This window comes from Miniopterus natalensis, chromosome 14 (genome assembly GCF_054644295.1).
Source record: "Miniopterus natalensis isolate mMinNat1 chromosome 14, mMinNat1.hap1, whole genome shotgun sequence".
In the NCBI taxonomy this organism is placed as follows: domain Eukaryota; kingdom Metazoa; phylum Chordata; class Mammalia; order Chiroptera; family Miniopteridae; genus Miniopterus; species Miniopterus natalensis.
In genome coordinates this window covers 27446061-27469712 of record NC_142094.1, presented here as the reverse complement: position 1 = coordinate 27469712, position 23652 = coordinate 27446061, and the positions used below count along the sequence as shown (strand labels likewise).

The window sequence follows — 23652 nt, the reverse complement described above, 5'->3', positions numbered from 1 at the left end:
GCCGCAGCAGCAGCAGCAGCAGCAGCGGCCGCAGCTGCAGCAACAAGTCGGGTAAGTGGCGCTGCGGGGCCCGGGCCCGGGGGCGCGGCCGAGGGCGCGGGCCGGGGCTGGAAAGGAGGTCCCGTCCCCGCGTGGTGGCGGGGAGTTGGGCTTCTGGAGCCCACCTGCGGGAACTCCTGTGCAAACGTATCCACTTCGGCACCGGGGGGCTGCAGCCTCCGAGGCGGGGGCGGGGAGAGCCAGGGCCCCGGAGGCAGGGTCCTTGCCTGCCCTGCTCGGGCAGAGGAATTTGGGGCTTTTCTGCTAACCCTGTGCACTGGGGTTTGCGCTGGGCCCTTGACAGCATGCATATTCCCGGAGTGCATGATTATTCCTCCCCCCTGCCGAATGCCACCCCTTTCCCATTGCCCCCCAGAATCCTAACTTCCCCTTCCTTTACCTCTCGCCTGCATTTTTGGGCAGGGTGTGCACCCTATCCCAGAAAACCGGTCGTTAAACAGCCTGTGTAGCACAGGAAGAGGTTCCCCTCTCTGGGGGCCGGGGGCTTATTAACCTGGAAGCTTTGCCTAGCTGGCTGGGGATCATTTGCACCTCTGCTTTTGAAGAGGTTGAGGGCCCAGTAACAACACTTTTCAGCCTAGACCCTTATCTAAGCTCCCTCTTTTGGGGGCCCAGTGCTTCCTATGTTTAAGTAGAAATCATTCCTGGAGGAAATAGATATTGTGTTGCTTGCAGAATTGGGTTGTTAGCAGTCATCTGTTGCTAGGGCTAAGATAAGAAATTCCTGCGAGAGACTGAGAACTTCCTGTTATTAAAAGAGTTATGCTGATGCCTACCTGGTTCAAACACTGGCCATCTCTGGAGGTTGTCTTTAATGTCTAGAGGTTGATCCTTAAAATAGGATCAGAGACAAGACAGATCCCATCCAGAACACCCTATTTTAATAAAGTCTTGGCCATGGCCCCACTTAGATCAAAAAATATTTGACACATTGGGTTCCCAAATCTTAGTAACTCGATTATGGAGATGGAGGGCCATTGTTCTTACGATTTCTGTCATCACAGCAATGATTAAAGGACAAAATTAAGGGCAACAATCTCAGGTTGAAAAATTTTCGCCGATTGTGTGCTCAGGACCTAGTTTGAGTGATATCTTTCCTGTTCTTGAGGGACCTGTTTTGATAATTCCTGCTGAGTTTTCCTCATTTTTTGTATCCATGTTTATCATGTTGTTAGTAAAATAGGGCACGGTTTTGCAGTTTGTGTACTAAATTCAGGAGGACAGGAAACTCGAATCTACTTCTGGATCTGCCATTTTTATCTGACCTTGAATTACTTACTTTACCTCCTTGCTCCAGTTTTCTCATCTGCAAAAAGGGAATGTTACCCACCCTCTTTGTCCTAGCCAGGGGTTGGCAAACTTCTTCTGTAAAGTCCAAGTAATATGCATTTTTGGCTTTGCAGGTCATAGAGTCAGGTTAGTGCCAAAGTGGCAGTAGACATTAGGGAAATGAGCGGATGTGGCTGGATTTGAACCAAGGATTGTGGATTTTAATTTTATAAGATATATGCAAAGGTCATTTGAAACCAAAGAACTTCTGGCCTCATGGAGATGGCCAATGTTTGAACCAGGTAGGCATCAGCATAACTCTTAATAACAGGAAGTTCTTAGTCTCTCGCAGGAATTTCTTATCTTAGCCCTAGCATCATGGAGAGGAGCAACAATAGTCATTACAGTAGCATTTTTTAAACAGACATGTAAACGACCTGTTTCATTTCCCCCTGCCCAGGACTTTTAGAGTAATGCAACAGAAGGCTTTTGAAGAAAGCAGATACCCCTGGCAGGAGTCCTTCGAGAATGTTGCTGTGTGCCTGCCCTTCCGCTGCCCGAGGTGCGGAGACCATACCAGGTTTAGAAGCCTGTCGTCGTTGAAGGCCCATCTGGAATTCAGTCACAGCTACCAGGAAAGAACGCTCTTGACAAAATGCAGCCTCTTACCATCCCTCAAAGACGCAGACCTACTCACTTCCTCGGAATCCCTGAAACTGGGAAAACTGCAGAGCTGTGGCAACGTGGTGAAGCAGAAACCCAGCTATGTTAACTTGTATAGCATTTCCCACGAACACTCCAAGGACAGGAAGCCATTCGAGGTGGTGGCGGAGAGACCCGTGTCCTACGTGCAGACCTACACTGCCGTGGACCTGTGCGCCGACTCGCTGGATGGGCCCCGGTCCAGTCCCGGACTTCCCACCTCGGATACCAAAGCTGCTTTCGAGGCCCATGTCAGAGAAAAATTCAATCGGATGGTTGAGGCCGTGGACAGGACCATCGAGAAGAGAATCGATAAACTCACCAAAGAGTTGGCCCAGAAAACTGCAGAGCTGTTGGAAGTCCGGGCAGCTTTTGTCCAGCTGACTCAGAAAAAGCAAGAAGTTCAGAGACGAGAGCGGGCCCTGAACAGGCAGGTGGACGTGGCCGTGGAGATGATCGCGGGGCTGAGACAGCGCCTGACAGAATCAGAGGAGGAGCTTCTCAGGAAAGAAGAGTAAGTGACACTGGGACAGTGTTAAGCAAGGTTTGGTTTTTATTACTTGCAGGTGGTACCTTGGCTGCATTTCTTACTGATGTAGTTGAATGTGGGAGGCACAAGGCTTTTAATATTATTTACCCTCTCTGTGTATGGTCTGCAGCCCAGTAACCTATAAGTCAAAATACCTAATTTCTTCTTACCTTGGAAACTGTAAAGTACAGATAAAGTTTTTAAACAGAAGAGTGGTGCCTTGTTTCTGTAGTGGGTGCCATTCCCAGCACCCACTGCTGAGCAGGGGAGTTGAATGGGAGGGCAGAAAGGACAGGCTGGGGAGTCTTCCTTCTTGACAGTTTCCATGTAATAAAGTCAAGAATATGAAATGCTGTCTTATTCAAGTATAAAGAATGCCCTAAATACAAATAATTTTGGCTGCTTTGCCATTTTGGATTATCCGCCCGCTGTAATTAAATGTTGATTGCTGAGAATCCATTCAATTACAATTTTTATTTGGAAGAAGCAGACATTAGGAAACCCAGAGGAAACTTTGTGATATTGCTCTGCTTCTGTGATTTAAGTATGAGAATTTTCTTTTTGTAAAATGTTATATCCTACTAGAGTGAGTCATGCCTGCTTGCAAAGAGTTGATACTGGTTTTCACAAGTTATAGGTGATCAAATAAACTAATACTTTAAAGGTCATCATATTTGGGAAAGCATTTTCTTATCAGTAATTATGGATTCAATCCAAACTAAAAACATATATATGTATCTATGCAGTGTATTTCCCAAAAGCAGAATGTTGGATTTAGTTTTAAATGGAGGCTCAGAATTCATTGAATGAAAGGACATAAAAATGGATAAACTAAAACATCCTAGAAGGAAAGTTTCCAAATAATTTGAGTTCCATTATAGAGATTGACTTAATTTCATACTTTCTCTGCCCTGTGGCACTCTTCTTTATATGTTGTCTCTTAAAATGTAGTGATTAAAACTTCCTCCATTTGGTAAGAGGCTGAGAAACCCTGTATATTAAAGAGATCATCATTCACTATCACTGAATGCTTGCATGCTACTTAGAGGGAAAGCCTGCTTTGCTCAACTAGACACTTTCCAAATATGTAGTGAGGGCAGAATTGAATCAGCCACTGATTTGATCTTAAGGAAATGATAGCTAATGAAAAATTCTTTTCTCTTGGTTTCCAGTGTTTCCTGGTGGGAAGTTAGTGCCTTAACCTGTTATGGCCACCAGGGTGACTAACATTGCACCACTGGAAAAATGTCAGATACGGGGTTCCCCTGTGTGCAAAGAAAAGCTTAGAATTAAATTTTATGGTATTTCAGTTTCATTCAAGAGCAGTGAATTTAAAAAGTAAGCAAATTAATTGTTTGCATTTATTTATTTGTTGTATTTTTAAATTAAATCTCTAAGGAATAATGGATGTGGGATTTGGGATGTTGATTGCCTAGAGTATAGGAAGACAATATGATGACCGGGAGGGTCATAGGGTTAGATCTAGGTTATGGTAGAGGATCTAACTTTTATTTGGGGTGGTGGATTCAAGGATGCTTTATTATTAAAAAAGAACTGGTTAACTTACTTGAGTAAAAGTGGGCCATGCCTGCATCAATGATGATAATGTGTTATGGTTAATCCAGGGCTGTCACCTGAGGACCAACTGAAAAACTAATACATACTTGTAAAAAATTAACATGGGAGAACTGTATGTGTTAAAAGTCCTCCGTCCTCTCTAAGCATACCCCATCCTCTGGAGATAGCCACTGTTTAGTTCCTTCTATACCTTTCTTGTGTACGTATAAATCATATGTACTTTATTCACACAGAGTTACTATGTTTTTCCAAATGGAATCATGACACACATTATTCTGCCACTTGTGTGTGGAGTTTGTTTTGTTTAACTAGTGTATTGTAGGAATCTTTCATGCACTAAACAGAATTATGTTATTCCTCTTGGGTACTAGGTGGTATTCCATGGTGTGGATGCATCATGGCTGATTTCATCAGATTGCTATTGATGAATGCGTGGTGGTTTTTTTTCCATTTTCCTAGTATTAAAAATAGTGCCTCTGTTAACAACTTTGTACATATGTCTTTGTTCATGTTTTTGTGAGTTTATCTGAGAGTAAATTATGAATTGATTTTTAGTATGGCATATATTGGACTACCAGAAAAAAAAAAAAAGTAATGTGATTTTATAAAACCCACTTTAAATGAAAATACAGTGAAACTGCCTTCAACTTTTAAACATAAACTAAACAAAGTCTTCATTTTTTAAGCCTTCATTTGGCGTCTTCCATCAGTTTCTGTATTCAAGCTTCAAATAATAATTCTTTCTGTACATGAACTAGGACTGAAAGAGTCTTGTTTCCAGAAAGGACAGTGGAGCTCTTGGTTTGAGAGGGCAACTGTGCTCTTGTTCTCACTGTTTACAGTGTCCAGCCTCCTTTCCACCTCCACCCCCAACCCCCTGACGTGGGCGAGCCAGCTGCCCATCTGCCATCCATTGAAACCGGGTTGATTTAACTAGATCTGCCTGGCTGGGCCATGCCCCTTCCCTCTTTACTTCTTCCTCCCAGAGCTGAGCCTTCCACCAAAGAGGTCACCTTTCCGATATGGGAAGCTGCTGTTTGCCAAGGAACCTACCAGGAGCTTTGCTCCCCTGAGAAACTCCTTCAAATGAGCTCTCATGGCCCATTTGCGAGAAAGTAGGTTGTGATAGTACCATTCGAAATTGACTTAAACTCTGGGAACCCTTTGAGACACAAATGGTAGATTTGGTTTTAAAAAAAGGAAACATCAGTATTTAATATTCACACAAGTTTTTCTTGCCTATGGATTTTTTTCTTCAACTTTAAAATTCTTTCTTTCAAACTGAAATAAAAGACTCTGAGAGCTAATTCTGCCCCAGGGCCATCTATGGACTGAATCACCTCGATAGTAGAAGTCATATATATATGCTTTGTAACAGAGGGGATTATTTGAATTGGCACTATGTTGTACCTCTATGCCAATGAGTCTCATTGTACCTTTGTAGAGAGGTATCTCTGTTTCTGAAGAGCAAATCCAAAAGAAATTTCTCATTGCCTTCACAAAGTCTGTGCAATTTTAAAAGTCCTGGAAACAGGTATTTACTTATTCAAGAGGATTCAGGGCTGTAGGGTAGCGCTGCCTGTAATCAGGTAAATCAATCCTGACCAACCTTGCAGTAAGGTATCCCTTAACAAGAAAGGATGGCTTGGGTAGTGGCTGATTCCTGGCCCAGTTGGTCACCTGGGGTTTGGAGAACATTGCTGTAATAACAGAAATCCTAAATTGTCTTGCGCACTCCTGCTGATAAGGTTGGAAAGTCCTCCTGAGCACCTGTGATGTGCCTCGCACTGTGCTAGGTGTGGGGGGGGACATGAACTTCTTGGTATTTTTCCCTAAGGAACGTACACTCTACATAGGAAGAAGCAATATATCCATGAACACGCCCGTGTTCAAACCCAGGGCGTTGAACAAGTGCTCAATACAAGCCATGGTTTCAAGGTGATAAAAAGTTAGAGAACAGATTTTTCTATTTAAGAGGACACACCGAAGGAGTGAGAACAAAGGGCAGAATTTGCATTGGTAGCCAGAGGCTGGTGACATTGAAGGACAGCAGGGAGGTTAGAGATGACCCCTGAGGGGACTGTGTAATTTTAGTACTGGAAGGTACCCCTGTGTCCTTCAGGATAACACCTTCATTTTACAGACTTGGAAAGTAAGGCCCAGAGCAGTGGAATGACTCATCCAAGGACAAAAATTTAGTATCGAACCTGAAATTGGAACCCAAACTCCCTGTCTCTCTGATGAGTGCTTTTTCTATTAATTCACTATGTCCTAGCCAGACTTTTGAAACTGCGGCATTTGCCCAAAGCATCAAGACTTAAGTAATACTGACTCCGGCCCGTTTTGGAATGGGCCTGCTTCTTTGCTATTTTGAGAGGGCTGTGAGGATGACATCATTTATTTTTCTGATGTGATTAAAGCAAATGTCAGCTGGCATCACAGGTGTTGGGAAATGGGGAAACGGTGGCGTCATTAGGTATGGTTATGATATTAAGCTTCCGGAACACCAGCCCAGGGCTTTTAACTTCCAACAAGGGCTTTTAACTTGATGCTCTTCGTGTCCCTGCCCTGTCAGGGTGGAGCACATGCCACCAGCCTTTGATTTCCATGAGGGGCCTCTTTGTAATTCCATCTCTAATTTCCATCCTGCTCCCTTGCGAGATATAATCTTTTCCCTTCTTCCTTCATCATTTGCCTTGTTCCCCAGACTGGAGTCAGCAGAAAACAAATTTTTATGGAGTGCATGCTGAGTGCCAGGTACTGTTCTGGGACCTGGTCAAACAAGTGGTAAAGCAAATGAGTCCAGATCCTGCTTTCATGGTGGGGATAGACCAGAAGGTAAAGCAGACATTCACCAGGCCATCAGGGATATGATAAGAGACACATCTAGGGGTGGCCTGACCAAGGTAATGTCCATTTGGGTTTCTGTCTGAAGCTGGCTGTGGAGCACTGGCCTTTAAAAGGCAACTTTGACTTGGTAACTTGCTTTGCACAACTAAACCCTCTTGCCACTTAATTATGTCTTTCCCATTTTTGATGAGCCAAAGCAGTGAGTAAGCAACTTGGTCTCCAGACCGACCCAGAGCTAGGAAGCAGGCCAAGAAAAATCATGTCAGATGTAGAATTCAGCGGGACAGGAAGGGGTCGGTTTGCTCCACATTTTAATGCATTTATATAAATGGGGGGTCCACTCTTTCCAGGCTATGTGCCATAAACTATTGTAGGAAAAACCGATGTCAGACATGCCCTCTGAGGGATGTCACATGGAAAGATTTGGAGACCCAGTAAAATTTTCTATTTTTCTGTCTCTCTCTCTCTCTCACGCTCTCCCTCCTCTCCCCTCACCCCACCCCACCCCACCCCACCCCACCCCACCCCACCCCACCCCACCCCACCCCACGGATTTTTGCTCCGAGGGGCTTAGAATTTAAGTGTTGATCTATTTAGAACAAATAGGAATAATTTGATTTTCTCATTAGTTTTTAAATCCTTAATGAGAAATATATACTGCTTGGTTTATTCAAAGATGCCAAAAAAGAAAGATGAGACAAAGGGCTGACAAAAGTAGAGATGTTATGGTCCCAGATGCGAGGCAGGTGCAGAGTCCACCCCATGGGGCCTTTGGGGTACACAGGAGCTGACCCCAAGCCCCTAGTTTGCAGCCAGGTTCTTGGGGCCTGGAGGTGGTTGAGTCGGACTTTGGAATTTGTCTGGTGGCTGACATCACGGTCTGTCTGAAGTGCTCTGTGATCAATGGCTAGACTATTTTTAGCTGGAGGTATTTTTACCATTTCATATACCTCTGAAAAGGTTCATAAATCAGTAACGTAAAATGAAATTTAAATAACTTGGTAGGACTTTGCCTTTGGGAGGAGAAGCTTATATTAAAGTGTTGTTTAAGAATAGAAGAAAGGCATCAATTTTAGATCCCACCCTCACTTCTGTAGGAAGTACCTCTATTGTATGTAGGTTACTAATTGTTTTTTTTGCCCCAGTACTTGTCTGGAAAAAGATAAAAAGATAAAGATCTTTTCATCAGTTAAAGTTTTTCAACTAGAGATGTAGTGGCACATTTCATGCATTTGGCAGAAATTTGTTGAGACCCTACAATGTGCTGGGCTCATGTTAGGTTCTGGGGGTATCATAGTAAAGGAGCAGGCAGGGTCCCTGATTTTGCTCACCGATCTTACAATGAAATGGGGTAAATGGCACTAGTCTTCTGCAGTGTGTCCCGTGATGGGGTGCAAGGTTCTGCGAGAGAACACAGCAGGTCACCTAACCCATCCTGAGCCATGTGTCTGGGAAAACTTCCCAGCAGGGGAGCCCTGAGGTTGGAGGGATCATTAAGAGTGGGAGCTTGGGAAGGACAGGTTGGAGGGACCCTGGAGGAGGGACAGCAGGTGCAAAAGTAAGAATTTGGCTGAAGCAGGGAGCTATGCGATGTACATTAACGAGGCTCAAGGCATGTAAGGCTACAGGACTGCCATGAAAGCTGGAGACTTAGGGGAATAGGCATAATAAGTGGTTTATTTACGGTAAAGTACTATATGTGATATGATGGGTGTGTGGACCCTCATTTACAATGCGTACTGTGCATTTGCTCTAGGAACAATCTAAATGAAAACCAGCATTAATATGCATCTCCCTCTATCTCTATGCCTGCTTCTAGAGTGTGTTGTTCACACGATAGTATGTTTTTGATTTTTCTGAGTGAACCTGTCTTTAACTCACTTCAGAAGAAGTCACCGAAGGGCTTGAAATGAAATAATATCTGTGTTTCAGACATTATGGCCAGCCTGTAAATAAATGAGTGCATGAGTGAACAAATATTTTTTCTAAATAAAGTTTTGATTATAGTGAAAGAACTTTTTCACTCAGTCCTTCCATATACTGTGTTTGTTTCTGAATCTCAGGACACTGACAGGTTTTGAGGTCTGAAACTCATTTGGCAAAATAATGAATTTCAGGACAGTTTCTTATACTATAGTGGTGTTTTTTCTTAGTATCAAATATTGCTTTAAATAAGCACATTTCTCGCTGAAGTTTAAAAGTTAAAACCTTGGATTTAATTATATTTAGACTTTAAACAAAAAAATAAGAAATCAAAGATGGGGCTGGAAGTAGCCTAGAATTAATTTCCCCAGAGCTGGTCTATACCTACACACTGATTGAATTTCACCCAGGCTTGCCCTCATCTTCTCATCTGGCCTCCCAGCTTTCACACTGTATTCTGAATCATAGGTTTGAGGACTTAAAATAAAACAACACGTCTTGCTACTCTTCGGTCCAATAGCATCGTATTATTCTTTTTCTTAGTCACATTCAGCTCAGCTCTGTGATTATATATTTATTTTGTATTTGTTGCTTTTAAGGTTCTGCTCCTCCAGTATACCACTGGCCACATCCAGCCTGCTATGTGTTTTTGTGGAGCCCATGAGCTAAGAATGGTTTTTATATTTTTAAATGGTTGAAAAAATTCAAAAGAAAAATAATAATTCATGATATATGAAAACTATAGGAAATTCAAATTTCAGTGTTCATAAAGTAAAATAATTAAAAAAAATAAAGTTTTATTGTTACACAGACATGCTCCTTCGTTTACATGTCATCTCTGGCTCTGTTGTGCTAGGCGTTGAGTAGTGAAACAGAGACCATACGCCCACAGAGCCTGACATATTTATTCATTAGCCCTTTACAGAAACAGTTGGCTGATCCCTAGATTAGACAGTAAGCTTCATGAATACAGCCATGGGTTCATGAGTGCCCCAACATTAAACCAATACCTGGTAACATTCAATAAATGTTAAGTGACTGGATAATAGAATAATTAAATGTATGGATTGTGACTGCCTATCACTCTTGTTTTAGCCCATGTTGCTTACCCTTATCAGGGTTCTGAGGTTCTAGATCATTCTGGTTTACAGCATGGTAGCAGTTCTCAAACTTTTTGGCCTCACTCTTAAAAAAATCTGAGGACCCCAAAAAGCTTTTGTGTGTGTGAGTTTTATCTATTGATATTTACTGTATTAGAAATTAAAATTTAGAAATTTGAAAAACATTAATTCACTTATAAATAGCAATAAGAAATCCATTTTTGCTAACAAAAATGACATGTGTCTATGAAAAATAACAATTTTCCTCAAAACAATTCAGTGAAAAGAGTGCATTGTTTATAAGTTTTGCAAATATTTTTAATGCCTGGCCTAATAGAAGACACCTAGACCTTGTTAGTTCTTCTGCATTTAATCTGTTGCCGTTTTGTTATTTTTTTTTTGAAGTAGGTGAAGGGAACCCAGTCTCACACAGATATGTAGTAGGGAAATGGAGAGGTATTTTTATACTATTTTCAGAGAGTAGTGGGTATTCTGCTTTGATACTATGCCAAAATTCGACAATTTTAATAGTCTTAAGGGTTAATTGCAATGTTGAATCTGAAATCATATCAATGAGTTATTTCCTTCCCCCTTGCATTGAAATCCATTGAGTGGATATTTTACTGTTTGGAATGTAATTATTAAAGAGGTCACAAATGCACTCTGGTTATATTATTCCTTTTCCATTCAGGAAATTCCCCAAATCCTTGGGGAAATGAGAGGTGTTTCTGGAGATTGTTCATCCAGGCTGAGCAGGAAGTGAAAGGGGATCTGAAGTTGTACACACATGCTGCTCCACAGTTAGTCACTGGCCTTTGTTACTGTTTTTATCTAATACACATACCCAAGCACAACCTCAGTATGATGAATTTCTCCACCCCCTGTCTTGTGTAACATCTCTTTTAAAATTAAAGCATCAGGCTTGTTTTAATTTTTTTTTTTAAGTTGATGTGAAACACCCATAAACTGAAATTAGGTTAGCATTGGTGCCAGGTTGGTTGAAAAATGCAAAGGGTATTAACTTCTTGGCTTCAGGGCACAAGATAATTAGATGAGGGGAAAGTTAGAAAAAGATGCTTCTCTTCTCCAACATGACATAACACTCCAGGAACAGCTAGGAGCGTTAATGTTAATTCGTAAAAGTTTTATATGGAACCAGCAGCAAAACATTACATGATTTATAAATACAGCCACAGTCGTGAGCTGCAATGCATTCAGATTTGTTTTCTTGATTTTGAGATGTTAATCCTGTGGGATTAAGCTGCCAACTCTTGCTGTCTTCTATTTTAAACAGTACAGCCTGAGAGCCCAAGAATAGTAAATATGTACAGAGGAAAAAAGACTAGAAAAAATGTTGACATCTGAGTGATGGGATTATGGGTCTGTTTGTTTGTGTTTTCCGTGTCCTTTTTAAACATTAATTGCAACAAGCATTTATTGATTACTTAATGTGTGTCCTGTATTGTATTAAGGGGCTTAGCAGGCGGAACAAAGCTGATTCAGCCCTTTCTCAGTTAGAGGTTCCAAATAGGTCAGTTTTCATATTTCCCATAATTAGTGTGAAATCTTTCTATCTGAGATAAATATAGTAAATATTATAAACCAAAATGAATTTTTAAAAAATACAGTGGCTCTTTTTTTCTGTGATTTTGGTGGGGAAGAGGGTTGTGGGTTTTGGGTTGTTTTCCCTATAAGTACAGTTTGGAGACTGTTTCCTGATTCCGTTAACCTAAATTGCACCCAGCAAGTCTCTGCAATGAGCCTGACACCCAAAGAATTAAAACCTTAATGTTGGGAAGAGGAAGTAGGAGCCATTTTCTGAGCTATTTTTTCAGTGGTGCTTTTGAGATGTGAAGATGCTTTCTCCAAAGGACCTCAACCATAACTTCGAGCTGTGGTAGGGCCAAGTGTAGCACTCAGATGGCCCCTCCACTGTCTTGCTGCTAGTTAAGGTTCGTGACTCATCTAGGAGTCAGATCAGAGCCAATTGTCTGTAAAGCTTGAAAATTGGCGTGTGTCCATGGCCTGAACAGCTTGAAAAGTGCACATCTTCTATTCGGGACTCGTACAGGAACATCTGGAAATAAACTTGAAACTTGATGATGAAAGAAAACTCTTTTCCGAAAGGATTCTTATTTCTCTGGTGTGAATATTTCTTGACTACTAAAAGATAATGGAATTATTCCGGAATTGGGGTTTATGTTTGATCCCTGATAGGAAAATAGAAAAATGATGGCTGGTGTAGTGAGCAGTTCTTGGAGTGAAGCCTTTTTAACAACCAGTCTCTTTTCTATTTTTATAAATATATAATTCCCAAGATTTTGCAGAGGCGTTTGACTCTATAGGAAGTCTCAGTATGGCCAAGTGTGACGTAATATACTTGTGAGAGAAAAATCATGACTTATCATAAAAGCAACTCACTGACTAGTCAGACAAAAGGAGCTGGAAGCCACGACCAGCTCTTTTGCAAAGACTTTCTGTGAAACTCTGACTCCTGAGCTGGCTTTCCCTGAAGTTTTTACTCTTACGAAATGATGGAGTTCAGTGGAAAATAAAGATCAAACGGAGGTTGAGAAGATGCAGAGAAGGCAGTGAATTTAATAGACTCTCTAGAACAGCTGCATGAGGTTAGATTTTAAAAATAGGATTCATTTATCTAAAATGAAAGAGGCTGGCAGGGTGGGGTGGATATTGTTGAGAATCTTGCTTCTGCGTAAGTTGAGCATGGCCAGAAAAATGAGGGTTCGCTCCTCAAAGACTGAAAGAAATATTGAAGACACAAAAGAAAATACTATATCCGACAGGTATTCCTTATGGAATTCATTATCCCCAGTGGGGCTGGCAGAACATACAGAGGAGGTGGCTGAAAGGACCTTCATGATTTCTTGTTAAGTGAGGCAAATCAGATAAGAACTGTGATACTCTACACCGATTGGCGGTGTTGATTACCTGGAACTTGACCCAAGAAAAAGGTCTTTATACCTTCCTTCCCTGTAGTCTTTTCTGCCCTAATAGCCAGACTTTTAAAATTATAAGTCAGATCTTTTCTCAAAAGTGTCCAATGGCTTCCCATCTCATTTATAATAAAATTGGGAATCATCGCAGTGGCCTGTGAGGCCCTACCTGGTCCCCTGCTCCCACTCACCTCCCCTTTCCCCACTCTGCTCCCTCCGCCCAGGCCTTTTTGCTGAACCTTAAACCCACCTGCACGTTCCCACCGAGCTCTTCCCAGGATGTGCGTGGCTTACTCCTCCCTTCCTTCAAGCGTCTGCTCAAGTGACCATCCAAAAGGTCACCCCTGACATTGCTTTCTAAAATATCACTCACCCCCCCTTCCTCTGTCACTCTCTGTCCCCTCGCACCCAGTTTCAGCTTTCTCCTTAGCACATCACCACCTGACTTACATATTTTTTGTATATTTTATAGTGACTATCTCCTTCTACTAAAATTGTCATCTTTAAACGTAAACATAAAAATGGAATTTTATCTCTTTTGTCATTGCTGTGGCCATTCAGGCTAGGGCAGTACCTATACAGACTAGAAACTCAATAAATATGTGTTGAAGGAATAAACTCCTGTCTCGTTTCTTTATTTTGTGTCCTGCCATTTTTCCTTGCAGAGAAGTTGTCACCTTCAACCATTTCCTCGAAGCAGCAGCTGAGAAGGAGTTTCAAGGAAAAGCTCGGCTCGAGGACTTTATTGAGAACCTGCTGCAGCGGGTGGAGCTGGCGGAGAAGCAGCTGGAGTACTATCAGAGCCAGCAGGCCGCCGGCCTCGGCCGGGACCCCGGCGGGCACGTGGTAAGTCACGCAGGTCCAGCCAGCGTGGGGGGCCCTTGGGTTCGGTGAGATCGGCTCAAGGACAGAAGCAAAGGGAGCTGGGAAGCTACCTGGAGGGACTCTCTAGAAATCATTTGAGAGCACTGCCCTGGCCATGCCTGAGTTATGGAAGTGACACAGGTGAACCCAAGACCCCTGGGAATGAGCTTACTTTTAGATGCATGGTCTCCAGGTCTTCACCCTCCAAGTCCACGCCAAGCTGAATTGGTGAATAACAGAGTTTGAATAGAGTTTGAAGTATCCAAAGGAATCATCTGCCCCAGTCTTGGTGTTCAAGTAGATCTGTAATTGTGTTTTGGAGCCCTTCAAGGGAATCTCATGAAAGCTGTGGCCCTTCTCAGCAAAGCAAGATTTAACTGCATGCTTCTTTTTTCCTTAGTAGGAAGGAAAACACTATTTAGTAGTCTTTGTAGGTTAGTATAGAGTTAAGTTAGTTAAGTGTATTTTCAAAGAGACAGAAAAATTCACAGCAGTCTATTATGGAATAAACTTTTGCATACAATTTTATGTAAAGTTTCAGGGGCTTAAGAAGCCATCAGAGTCCAGATGAGAACCCAGAAAGGTCCAGGCTCTCCTCGTGGCCTGATCAAGATTCCCAAGCCTCTTTGAAGGGTACAGGCTTAATTCTGGATACACAGATTCCAGTTCTTCACCCTCCGGCTCTATGCCAAACTGAATTGGTAGAAATAGTGTTATATTTGTAGAAAAACAGACCCTCCAAAGAGACAGTTTATTTTCCTGGGCTTTTAGTTCTTCTTATAAAATGAAGCAGTTAGACTGGATGCTTTGTAAGATCTTTTGGCCTCTTAAGTTCTTTGCTTATCACCTTTGGTCGTTAGGAATTCTAAAACTGAAATGTAGCATTAATATTTTCAGTCTCCTAGCTTTTAAGTGACCTGGAGCTAAGAAATATGTGCTAAGCCAGGAGGATGTTAGAGAGAAAACAGTGGAAGGCAAGGAGGAAGAAAGGAAGCCCATTAGTTCTCTCTCCTATTTACGTTTCTGTGCTCACTTCCTCTGCTCAGTTTACTTTTCCAGCTTGAAAGATGAACACCTTTTGTAAGACATAGCCAGTGATTTCTCGTCATGGTGTACAATGTGATCGACTTGGACAGCATCTCTGCTCTCCAGTCAGATGTGTTTATGTAAAATTACATGTAATGTGCATGTACACACAACATGTATACATGTACACACATATTCATGTATCTGTATATACACAGGCACACATACATATAAACAAACATGATAGGAAATTAATAAATATTTATATTCCTGCCCTCTGTGTCCCAAACATGAGTGACATCATCTGCTATCATCAGACTTGATTTACCTAGGGAAGAATTAATTAATTCAAGTAAAGTGCACTTAAGATTATAGCCGGGAATTTGGACGTGGGAGCTGTTTGTGAGTAAATCATGATCGGGTTGTGGGGGCTGAACTCTGACTAGTGGAGGGAGCATACAGCTCTGAGAAGACCAAGAATGAGGTGTTTGATTTCTGAAGGGATTAGCACGTGTAGTTTCCCCTGTTCTCATGTAGAATCCTCGTTACTCTATGTTAGACCATAATGTACCACATTAAGAGACAGTCTGCAGACCCTGAAACCATGTCTCCTTTTCACTTAGTCTACTTCATTGTAATAATATACACTCACCCATACATTAGGAGCCATGTCTTTGATGTAATGAAAGTGCTGAGTCTGGCCTCCCAGGGTATCTGTGACTCTAGATCAGGGGTGGGGAACCTTTTTTCTGCCAAGGGCCATTTGGATATTTATAGCATCATTTTCAGGCCATACAAAATTACCAACTTAAAAATTACCTATGAAAAAATCTCCTAGATTTATTGAATTTTGAATCCCACCTGAGATTGTCTTGGCAGGGTCACCCAAATGATTTCTCGGGCCTTATACGGACCTCTCCCATCTCTGCTCTAGATACACAGAGGAACTTGGGTGCTTTTAGCCAGAGAAGCATTGGAGCATATCTTTATTAACCTCTGGCCCAGCTTAGTGAAGGTCCAGAGCACTGAGACACCAAGGCTTCTGGAGCCTCAGTCCCACCTGCCGAAAAGAGCTCTTGGCCCCAGTGTACCCCAGGATGGAACAGAACATTCTGACCTACTCCCCCCACATGTGAGCCCCTTTCTCCAGAACAGTTGGGAATACCATGTCCAGCTTGGCCTGGCTCTCCCCATCTCCACTGAGGCGACGCTACAAAACCAGTGTCAATCTTCTTTATCACTCTTCCCACCCACCCCAGTTCCCTTCCTCTCCTCTTTCCTATTTTTCTTATTACCGCCTCCAGATAGCAGTGAAATTTCTAGTTTGGTGTATAAATCAGTTCTTTCTAAGGTGTCTTCTAGCTTCAAGATTCTTTTATGCTCTAGAAAGTTTTCCTTCCCCCCTCATATTTAGTGCCTTTTCTGAAATAATGTTTCGGCATCTGCATCTTTCCCTGAATCCCCTTGAGCATTTTTGTTCTTTCCCACCTGGCTGGTTTCTAAAAGTGTACCGTGCTTACTCAGATATTTTGTCTTTATGCTCTGAAAAATGCTGTCGAATTAGACACAAAGTGACCCAGTATCCCATCTGCCAAAATTGCGGGCAGAACTGCTCGCACGGAAGGTTATGGAACAGCTTGGATGATCTTATTTTAAGCGTTGCATTTATTTCCTGCAGGTTGCTGAATTAGGACTAGCAGTAATTCATTGAACACTTACTTATTGGGGATGCAGCGCTTACTGAGTGCTGAGGAAACTGCTGGGTGTGGGTAGAAGAGGTCCCTGCTCTTGGTGAGGAGGGGCTCACAATAAGCAAGTACACAAATAACAAAGAGAATTTTATATAGCGATAACTACTATTAAGAGAAAAGATGATGCCTTTGAGATGTCCACTTCAGTGAACTGCTTCCAGGAGAAGCCTCGCTGGGGAGGCAACTTTGCACTGTGGCCTGAATAATAAGGAACCAGCTCTGAAAATTTGGAAATAAGATGGTTTAGGCCAAGGAATAGGCATTGCAAGTGCCTTAGGAGGGAACAAGCCTGGGACGTTTGCGTGGTAGGAGATGAAGTCAGAGGATTGGGAAGGATCCAGATCATGCCGGGGCTTATAGGTCACGAACGAAGTTTGAGTCTGTTCCAGAGCAACCTTGGAAGGTTGGAAGCTGGAGGTGATCCGTGTTTTAGCAGAATCAGCCTGGTGCTCTCCCGGGAACTGACTAGAGGAGTGCAAGGAGAGATGGGTTCGAAGGCTGCATGGTGTGTGGCAGGAGAGAGGAGGTGGCAGTTTGGATAGAGTGGAAGTAAAGAGAAGTGATGGGTATAGAATGGACAAGACCACCTGGCCTTGCTGGAGGGTTAGATTAGGCAGGTGAGGGAAAGAAAGTGGGAATCAAGAGTGAACCCAAGGTTTTGGCCTGAACAGTTGAGTGCGCAGTGCTGCCTGAGGCTCCAGGGCCCCGAAGGAACAGTGGCCTCTTGTGTTCATGGGGAGGAGAGCATATGAAATTCTACTGTGTGTGATCATTGGTCCCACCTTCACCCCAAACCTCATAATCTGTAGGATCAGGATCGCTGGAGAAATTCTGATCCAGCCACGGATTCCACTTAACTTTTTTTATCTACACTTCTTGCTCTTATACTTATGTACAAACACACACCTTTTAGGGAGGCCGTGCAGAGGGTAAACTTGCGTTTGAAGTCCAGCCTTCACATTGGTAAAGCACTGAGGCTTCAAACCAGATACTTAACTTTTCTGCCTTAGTTTCCATATCTGTAAAGTGGGGATTAAAAGGCTTACCTCTTAGGGTTGTTTTTAGGGTTAATTGTGTTTGTTACATGGTGAGTATTTTGCCCAGCGTGTGATGTATAGACATGCACAATTTATGATATCTATATGTGAGGTTGTGGCTCATCTTTACCCATCTTTATTTATGCATTTCCTTTTCTGTAATACACAGTAAATTATTCCCATTTCCTGAGGTCCCAGCAGGGTCCCTTAGTTACATCCATAAGTGCTAAGGTTGTAGTTCTTAAAATATTTTGGAAGTCAGGGACTCCTTTGAACATTTGAAAACACTGTTGGCCTTTTTCCCAGAAAGGGAAGCTGGGAAGCATATACACATATATACACTTTCTCTCTCTCTTTCTTTCTCTCTCATAAAATTCCAAAGGGTATTGTGTATACATATAAGCAATGAGTCATCAAACTGTATACATACATACAGTAAAGTAAAAAATTTTATTTTTTTGTTATTTTTTGAAGAGAGGGCTTTAAAGGGAGAAAGACCCTGTAATTTTTTTAAAAATAATTTACACATACACTAAAGTCTATTAAAGGAACCCAGCTGAGAAACCCTTATTGGTGGCCATAGGGCAGGAGGGCAAGAAGTAGAAATGCTGATGCCTTTGGGGTTCCCAGAAGCTGCCAGCCTGGTGTTCATCTGTGCCATCTCTCCCACCTTCTTTGCATGTTGCATAACCTCCCGACCCTCATGCAAGGAAGGTGACTTTTTCTGTTCGTATTTACTAATCTCATGCCAAAGCCAGCCAATGTGGACAGGGCCAACGATAATGCTGACTTTCGATTGTCGAAAGGCAGAAGGCAAGCCTTCTTGGGGACATGGCCCTCAAAAGTTAAGAAAACTTCTTTTTGATTTGCTCCTGACTAGAGCTCAAGGTGCCGACAGAAGAACCGGGAAATGACCCTCTTATGCTGAGCTTTGTTTCTCAGGTTATTGGAGTTTAGCGGAGACACATGTCTTGGCCACATTGGTCCCCAACACCAAGATGCCCTTTCTCCGCATTTTCTTTGTCACCATCTTCTGCTTGCCTGCCTGCCACTTCTTTTAGTGAAGGAGATCAGGAACAGAAGTTTGGAATACACTGGGTTGGCCTATAAAATGGATGGTGACATCTGGATCACAAAATGATAATTATCAATTTATTCTGAAAATGATATTCCTAGTTCAGCCACAAAAGTGCGTGAAGATGTTTTAATGGGAGCGGAAAATAATTTCAATGATAGATAGCCTCAGGGACAATTGTGGAGTTGGTTGGTCTTCATATGCTCTCATTTTAGAAATGATATATTTTAGGCAATAAACATTTTATGCCAATTTTCCTCTTAGTTGACACACTGTGACCAGCCACAGCTGTAGTAAATTAGCTGCAAATATAGTCTGAACCAATCAAGAAATAATGGTACATCATTCCAATTTTTAAAAACATGTTTCTTCAAATGTTGCTCTGTTGGGGGACTCTCTGACTTGTTGACATTTTTTGGTTCTGCTGATACTAGCTTCTTGGAAATCTCAGAACAGGGAGCCACAGAGGACCCCTGAGTGAGCAGAGGCTGAGTGTGAGACGTACCTGTTCTCTGCTGTAGTGGGTGGTGCTATGGGCAGTGCTACAGATAGTTTCTGGTTCCTTAATGGGAATATAGTTTCTTAAAAATCTAAACAAGATTTTAAAAACCAAATTCAGTCTTCAAGATAAGTAATGTTATTTCTTATTTGTTTTCCTTTAGCTTACAGATATCTCTTCAAATAGGAAACCCAAATGCCTGTATGTATATCTTCTTATATTTGGGCCATTTGATAATGTTTGCATGTTTTCCTGTTGCATTTTATATGACATCAATAATACAGGTGGATTTGAGGGTTTCAGGTAAAACTTTACCTGCTTATGTACCTAACTTACTAAAATATGGGTGTAACTTTTAGCTATGCTAGTTGTCTAGTAATATATGGCAGTGTGATAGTATTATAGGAGTATTTATATGGTATTATATAGTATGACTTTCTCTGATTGAGGTATAGTATAGTCATAATAGGTCTATAGTACTATTAATGTAGTATGTGTACTATATTACATATACACATTTATACCATGAATCATACGCTTTATAATAGCTGTACTACAGATTTGTCTGAGTCCCCTACTAGTCACTTAAAGACTCATGAGATATGGGTTCTGCCCCATCTTCTCCATAGACCAATTGTATTTATTATCCTGGGTAGTCATTTAAATTTTCTGTTCCTCAGTTTTTATCACTGCTAAATGGGCCTGGTAATATCTCTTTGAGAATGTAGTATCATGAGATCACTTCATGAACGTCACCAGAATTTTTGTAAGAAAAATACCAACGTATGTCTTTTGTTTTATGGGCAGCATTATCACTGCTCTGGCATGTGATTGTGCCAGGGGTAGTTTTCATTCTTGCAAAGTTTTAAAGTAATCTTTCTGCTTATCTCCTTCCTAACACCTGCCCATCTGTAGAAGCCGAGGGCACCCGCATTCGGTTTGTAACCACCCCGATCTCAAGGCCCATTTTCATCCGAAGGGAAGGAGCTACCTGAAAAAAGCCAAGGATGACAGAGCCAGCATGCAGCCTACTAAATCCATTCACGAACAGGCTGAGACCCCAAGAGAACTCTGCAGACCGCCGAAGAAAGGGGAGCCTTTGGGGTTTAGTCGGAAAGGCAACATCAGGCCCAAAACGGCCAAAAAAAAGCCAACGGCGCTTGTGAACATCATCTAAAAGGGTGGGTGGCCGGGACCACCAGTGTTGGGCTTTGGGGAATGTTGTTCAAGGGGCCAACAGTAATGTCCTTTTGGACACATCCCATAGTAAGATACAATGGGAAAGCAAAGGGCAGAACACGTTTACTTCTTGTCTGTGCAAGCACATGGATTAACCAGAATTTAACAAACGGGAATCTTGGTGAACCAGAATTTTATTGCAGGCTCCTTATAGAAGCAAGAGGTAAATTACAGAAAGAATTTTTAGCAAAAAGAAAGCAGCCTTTCCCAAAATGTTAGTAAAACAAAGCTCCAGCTTCTAAAATAGCCCAGTCTTTATCTGCATCTGGCGTTTCAGACCCAAGGCCACACAAGATGTCAGGTGCTGGAAAAGATTCATCTGTGTCCACTGCTCTCCAAATTGTGACACAAGGAATGGGAGTATAAATTCTTTTAATGGCAGTGAAATAACAATGTTTTTGTTTGTGTTTTAACCTTCCCCTCAATTAGTTTGAAAGCCTCCAAAATACGAATTCCTGTTTCCCAGAATATTCTGGTTCATCCAGATTTCAGTGTTTGGGTTGCTACAGGGACTCATTTGTTCGACTTCAGTTTTCATTTCGATGGACTGTTTTCCAATTTATTTGTTTTCCCGGATGCACACGTGTTCAGATTTTGGTGTGCCTCTGCTCTCTTCTTTGGCTGGGTACGCTGCACCCTAAGACTGTGCTGCCAGCCTCCATCTCAAAAGCTGTTTTTATTGCTGTGGTTGGGGGAGGATATGAAACCCATCATGAGTTCAGGGTCTGAATGGTTGGATGCCCATGGATTGCACATGTCTCCACCCTGGAGACACCACAGCCCTTTGCGGAGACCTTCCCTGGCAGCGTCCGTGGCCTCTCTGCGAGCTGCAGGCATGGCTTTCTCCTTGCTGGCCTAACTTGTCCACCTCCTGCTGCTTCTGTGCCCTTTCATGACTGAAATATATGTTCTTACCTTTCAACCAGCTATCTGAAGTGTCATTGTCCACTGCTTTCTAAAGTAGTTTCTGAAATAAACAGTACATGTGGGATCCAGAATCTGAGACTGTCCTCCTCTCCGCCCTAAAATGGCCTTTGTTTCCAAAAGACCCATCTGCTAAGGATCTCCTGCTTTAAGATTGTCTTCAAGAATGAATTTTTATGTTTTTTTAAACTTAGTATTATCATCAAATCTCCTGCAGAGTTTATAAGTGCTGACATTGTTCTGGAAATAAGAATAATTATGTCCACAAATATATTACATATATATAACATATAAAATATATGTCAAGTATATTAATTTATTTTTAAATACTAATGGACAAGGTGTGTGTTTGTGGTGGGTGGTTTTAAAACTATCTGTGTTCATGTAAATTGAATTATCTTTAAAAATGAAAACTGTAACCTAATTAACATTAGTAGAATTATGGTTGTTATTATAAATAAGCATCAGATTAGCAGTGCATTAAAAATAGGTAATAAATCAATTAGTTAAAATAACAGTAAATGGAAAAATATAACTTATCATTATACAAACATTTTTAACTTGTTATAGTAAAAATGTTGATTTTTGAACCTTCACTTCAACTTTTGGCTCATGGGGTGGGCCATTCATGTGGTATATAGGCAACTACTGAGTGGGAAAAACATTGCTGTGAATATCACTGTTTTGGCTGACATTGTAAAAATTGTAATGTTATAATGATTTATTTGGAGAATTAATCTTCCCCAAGATTATTTATTATTGATGTTTATACCATGTTTGCACTTTAGCCTTTTACATACTAAACAATGGACTTGTTGGTTGCATTGCATGCTAATTGTCCTGTAACATGTGTGTGCAATCACAACTTGTTTTTAAAGGTGGTATAACCAGACTTTTTTTCTACTTTATTCAATGTAAGCTACATTTTCAATTTTCATTTAATATGCTTAGAGGGCATGACAGCTCTTTTTGACAGTGGTACCCAGTGATCTCCAGAAAGTACCGTAATATCGTATCTACGCTATGTACATTACACAAGACAGATGATTTCAAGATTTATTACATTAAAACAATTTTTTTTAAGTTTCAACTACAGTCTGACCCTCACACAAGGAAATGCATTATGTATGTTGTGCTTCCTGAGACACATAAATTTGCTATGGAAACGTGGAAGCTGGCTCACTCCAAGGGATAGCCCACTTACATGCCATGGCCTGAGCCTTGTACCATGTCCCACTTGGTCTTATTTTTAAATATTTTTTTCTTTGTCCACATGGGAAGTCAACCTTAAAGTTGCTCTTTGGAAGAAATCACCAAAGTTTCTGGGAGAACATGTTCAAGGCTAAACTGAAGAATGGATCTAATTTGTTTTGTAAGGAAAATAATCTTAATTGAACTATTCTTTCTTTCTTTTCCCCCCCCAAACTAGGTTACAGATTCTTAACTGCAAAATTCAGATTTCTTAGACACTGTTTTCCAGTATTTGCAGGGTTGGTCCGTTGTCTGGAAGTTGGAATATTCTCTTCCAAGAGTTAAAAAGGCAATTTTTAGATTATGAAATATTATAATAATAAAGCTATATTTCTGACTAATGTATTGCTATTTTTCATCCAGTTGAAATGTTTCTGGGAAGCCAAGCGTGCTGGTCCATTAACAGGAACAAAATGGTCTTTATGAGTAAGCTGTGTATCAGGCAAAGCTTTCTTGAGAACTTAGCCTGATCGTTTTTGTTTATCATAATGTCCATATCTCAAAGTTCTTTTCACATATGTTCACACTGAGAAATCCTCATTACAAGCTCATTTAGCTCTTTTCTCCCATCTTCCTCCATAACTATGAGTGATTTTCCTATACTGTGTTTTTAAACTTGTCAGTTCTTAGCAAAAATCACAAACAGATTTCACAGTATACATCCCAACCTATATGTGTTATATATCCTAGTGATTCCAAGGCTCAGAGAGTGATCAGGACAGATACAGAGAGAAGTACAGTACGTCACTGGTACTGTTACTCTACCAGTGGCCTTTTAAAAACCACGGAATTAGGAAAAATTAAGAGACTCCATTTTTCCAGGAGCTATTAGAACTATTAGGAAGATGACCTCAGTCTGTTCTTATACTTACTTATATTAAAGCTAATCTTCACCAGGTCTTAATATTCTTGAGAAATAATTGACATTCTTGACCATCTCTGAGCATTAGAAAACATAAATCTTAGTATCTTGATCCTGCTCAGTTGGGATCCCTGAAAAAATGAACTCCAGAAATGGCAG

General features: G+C 41.4%; 1 protein-coding gene across 1 annotated transcript; it reads left to right on the top strand.

The window, feature by feature from the left end:
• ZNF365 (zinc finger protein 365) lies at positions 1 to 23024 on the top strand. The gene is made up of 5 exons (XM_016220851.2): positions 1 to 51; positions 1790 to 2545; positions 13631 to 13811; positions 19381 to 19418; positions 20133 to 23024. The coding sequence occupies exons 2-5, from the start codon at positions 1803 to 1805 to the stop codon at positions 20392 to 20394; spliced, it is 1224 nt and encodes a 407-aa protein (XP_016076337.1). The 5' UTR covers positions 1 to 51; positions 1790 to 1802; the 3' UTR covers positions 20395 to 23024.
• Positions 23025 to 23652: the final 628 nt, after the last annotated feature.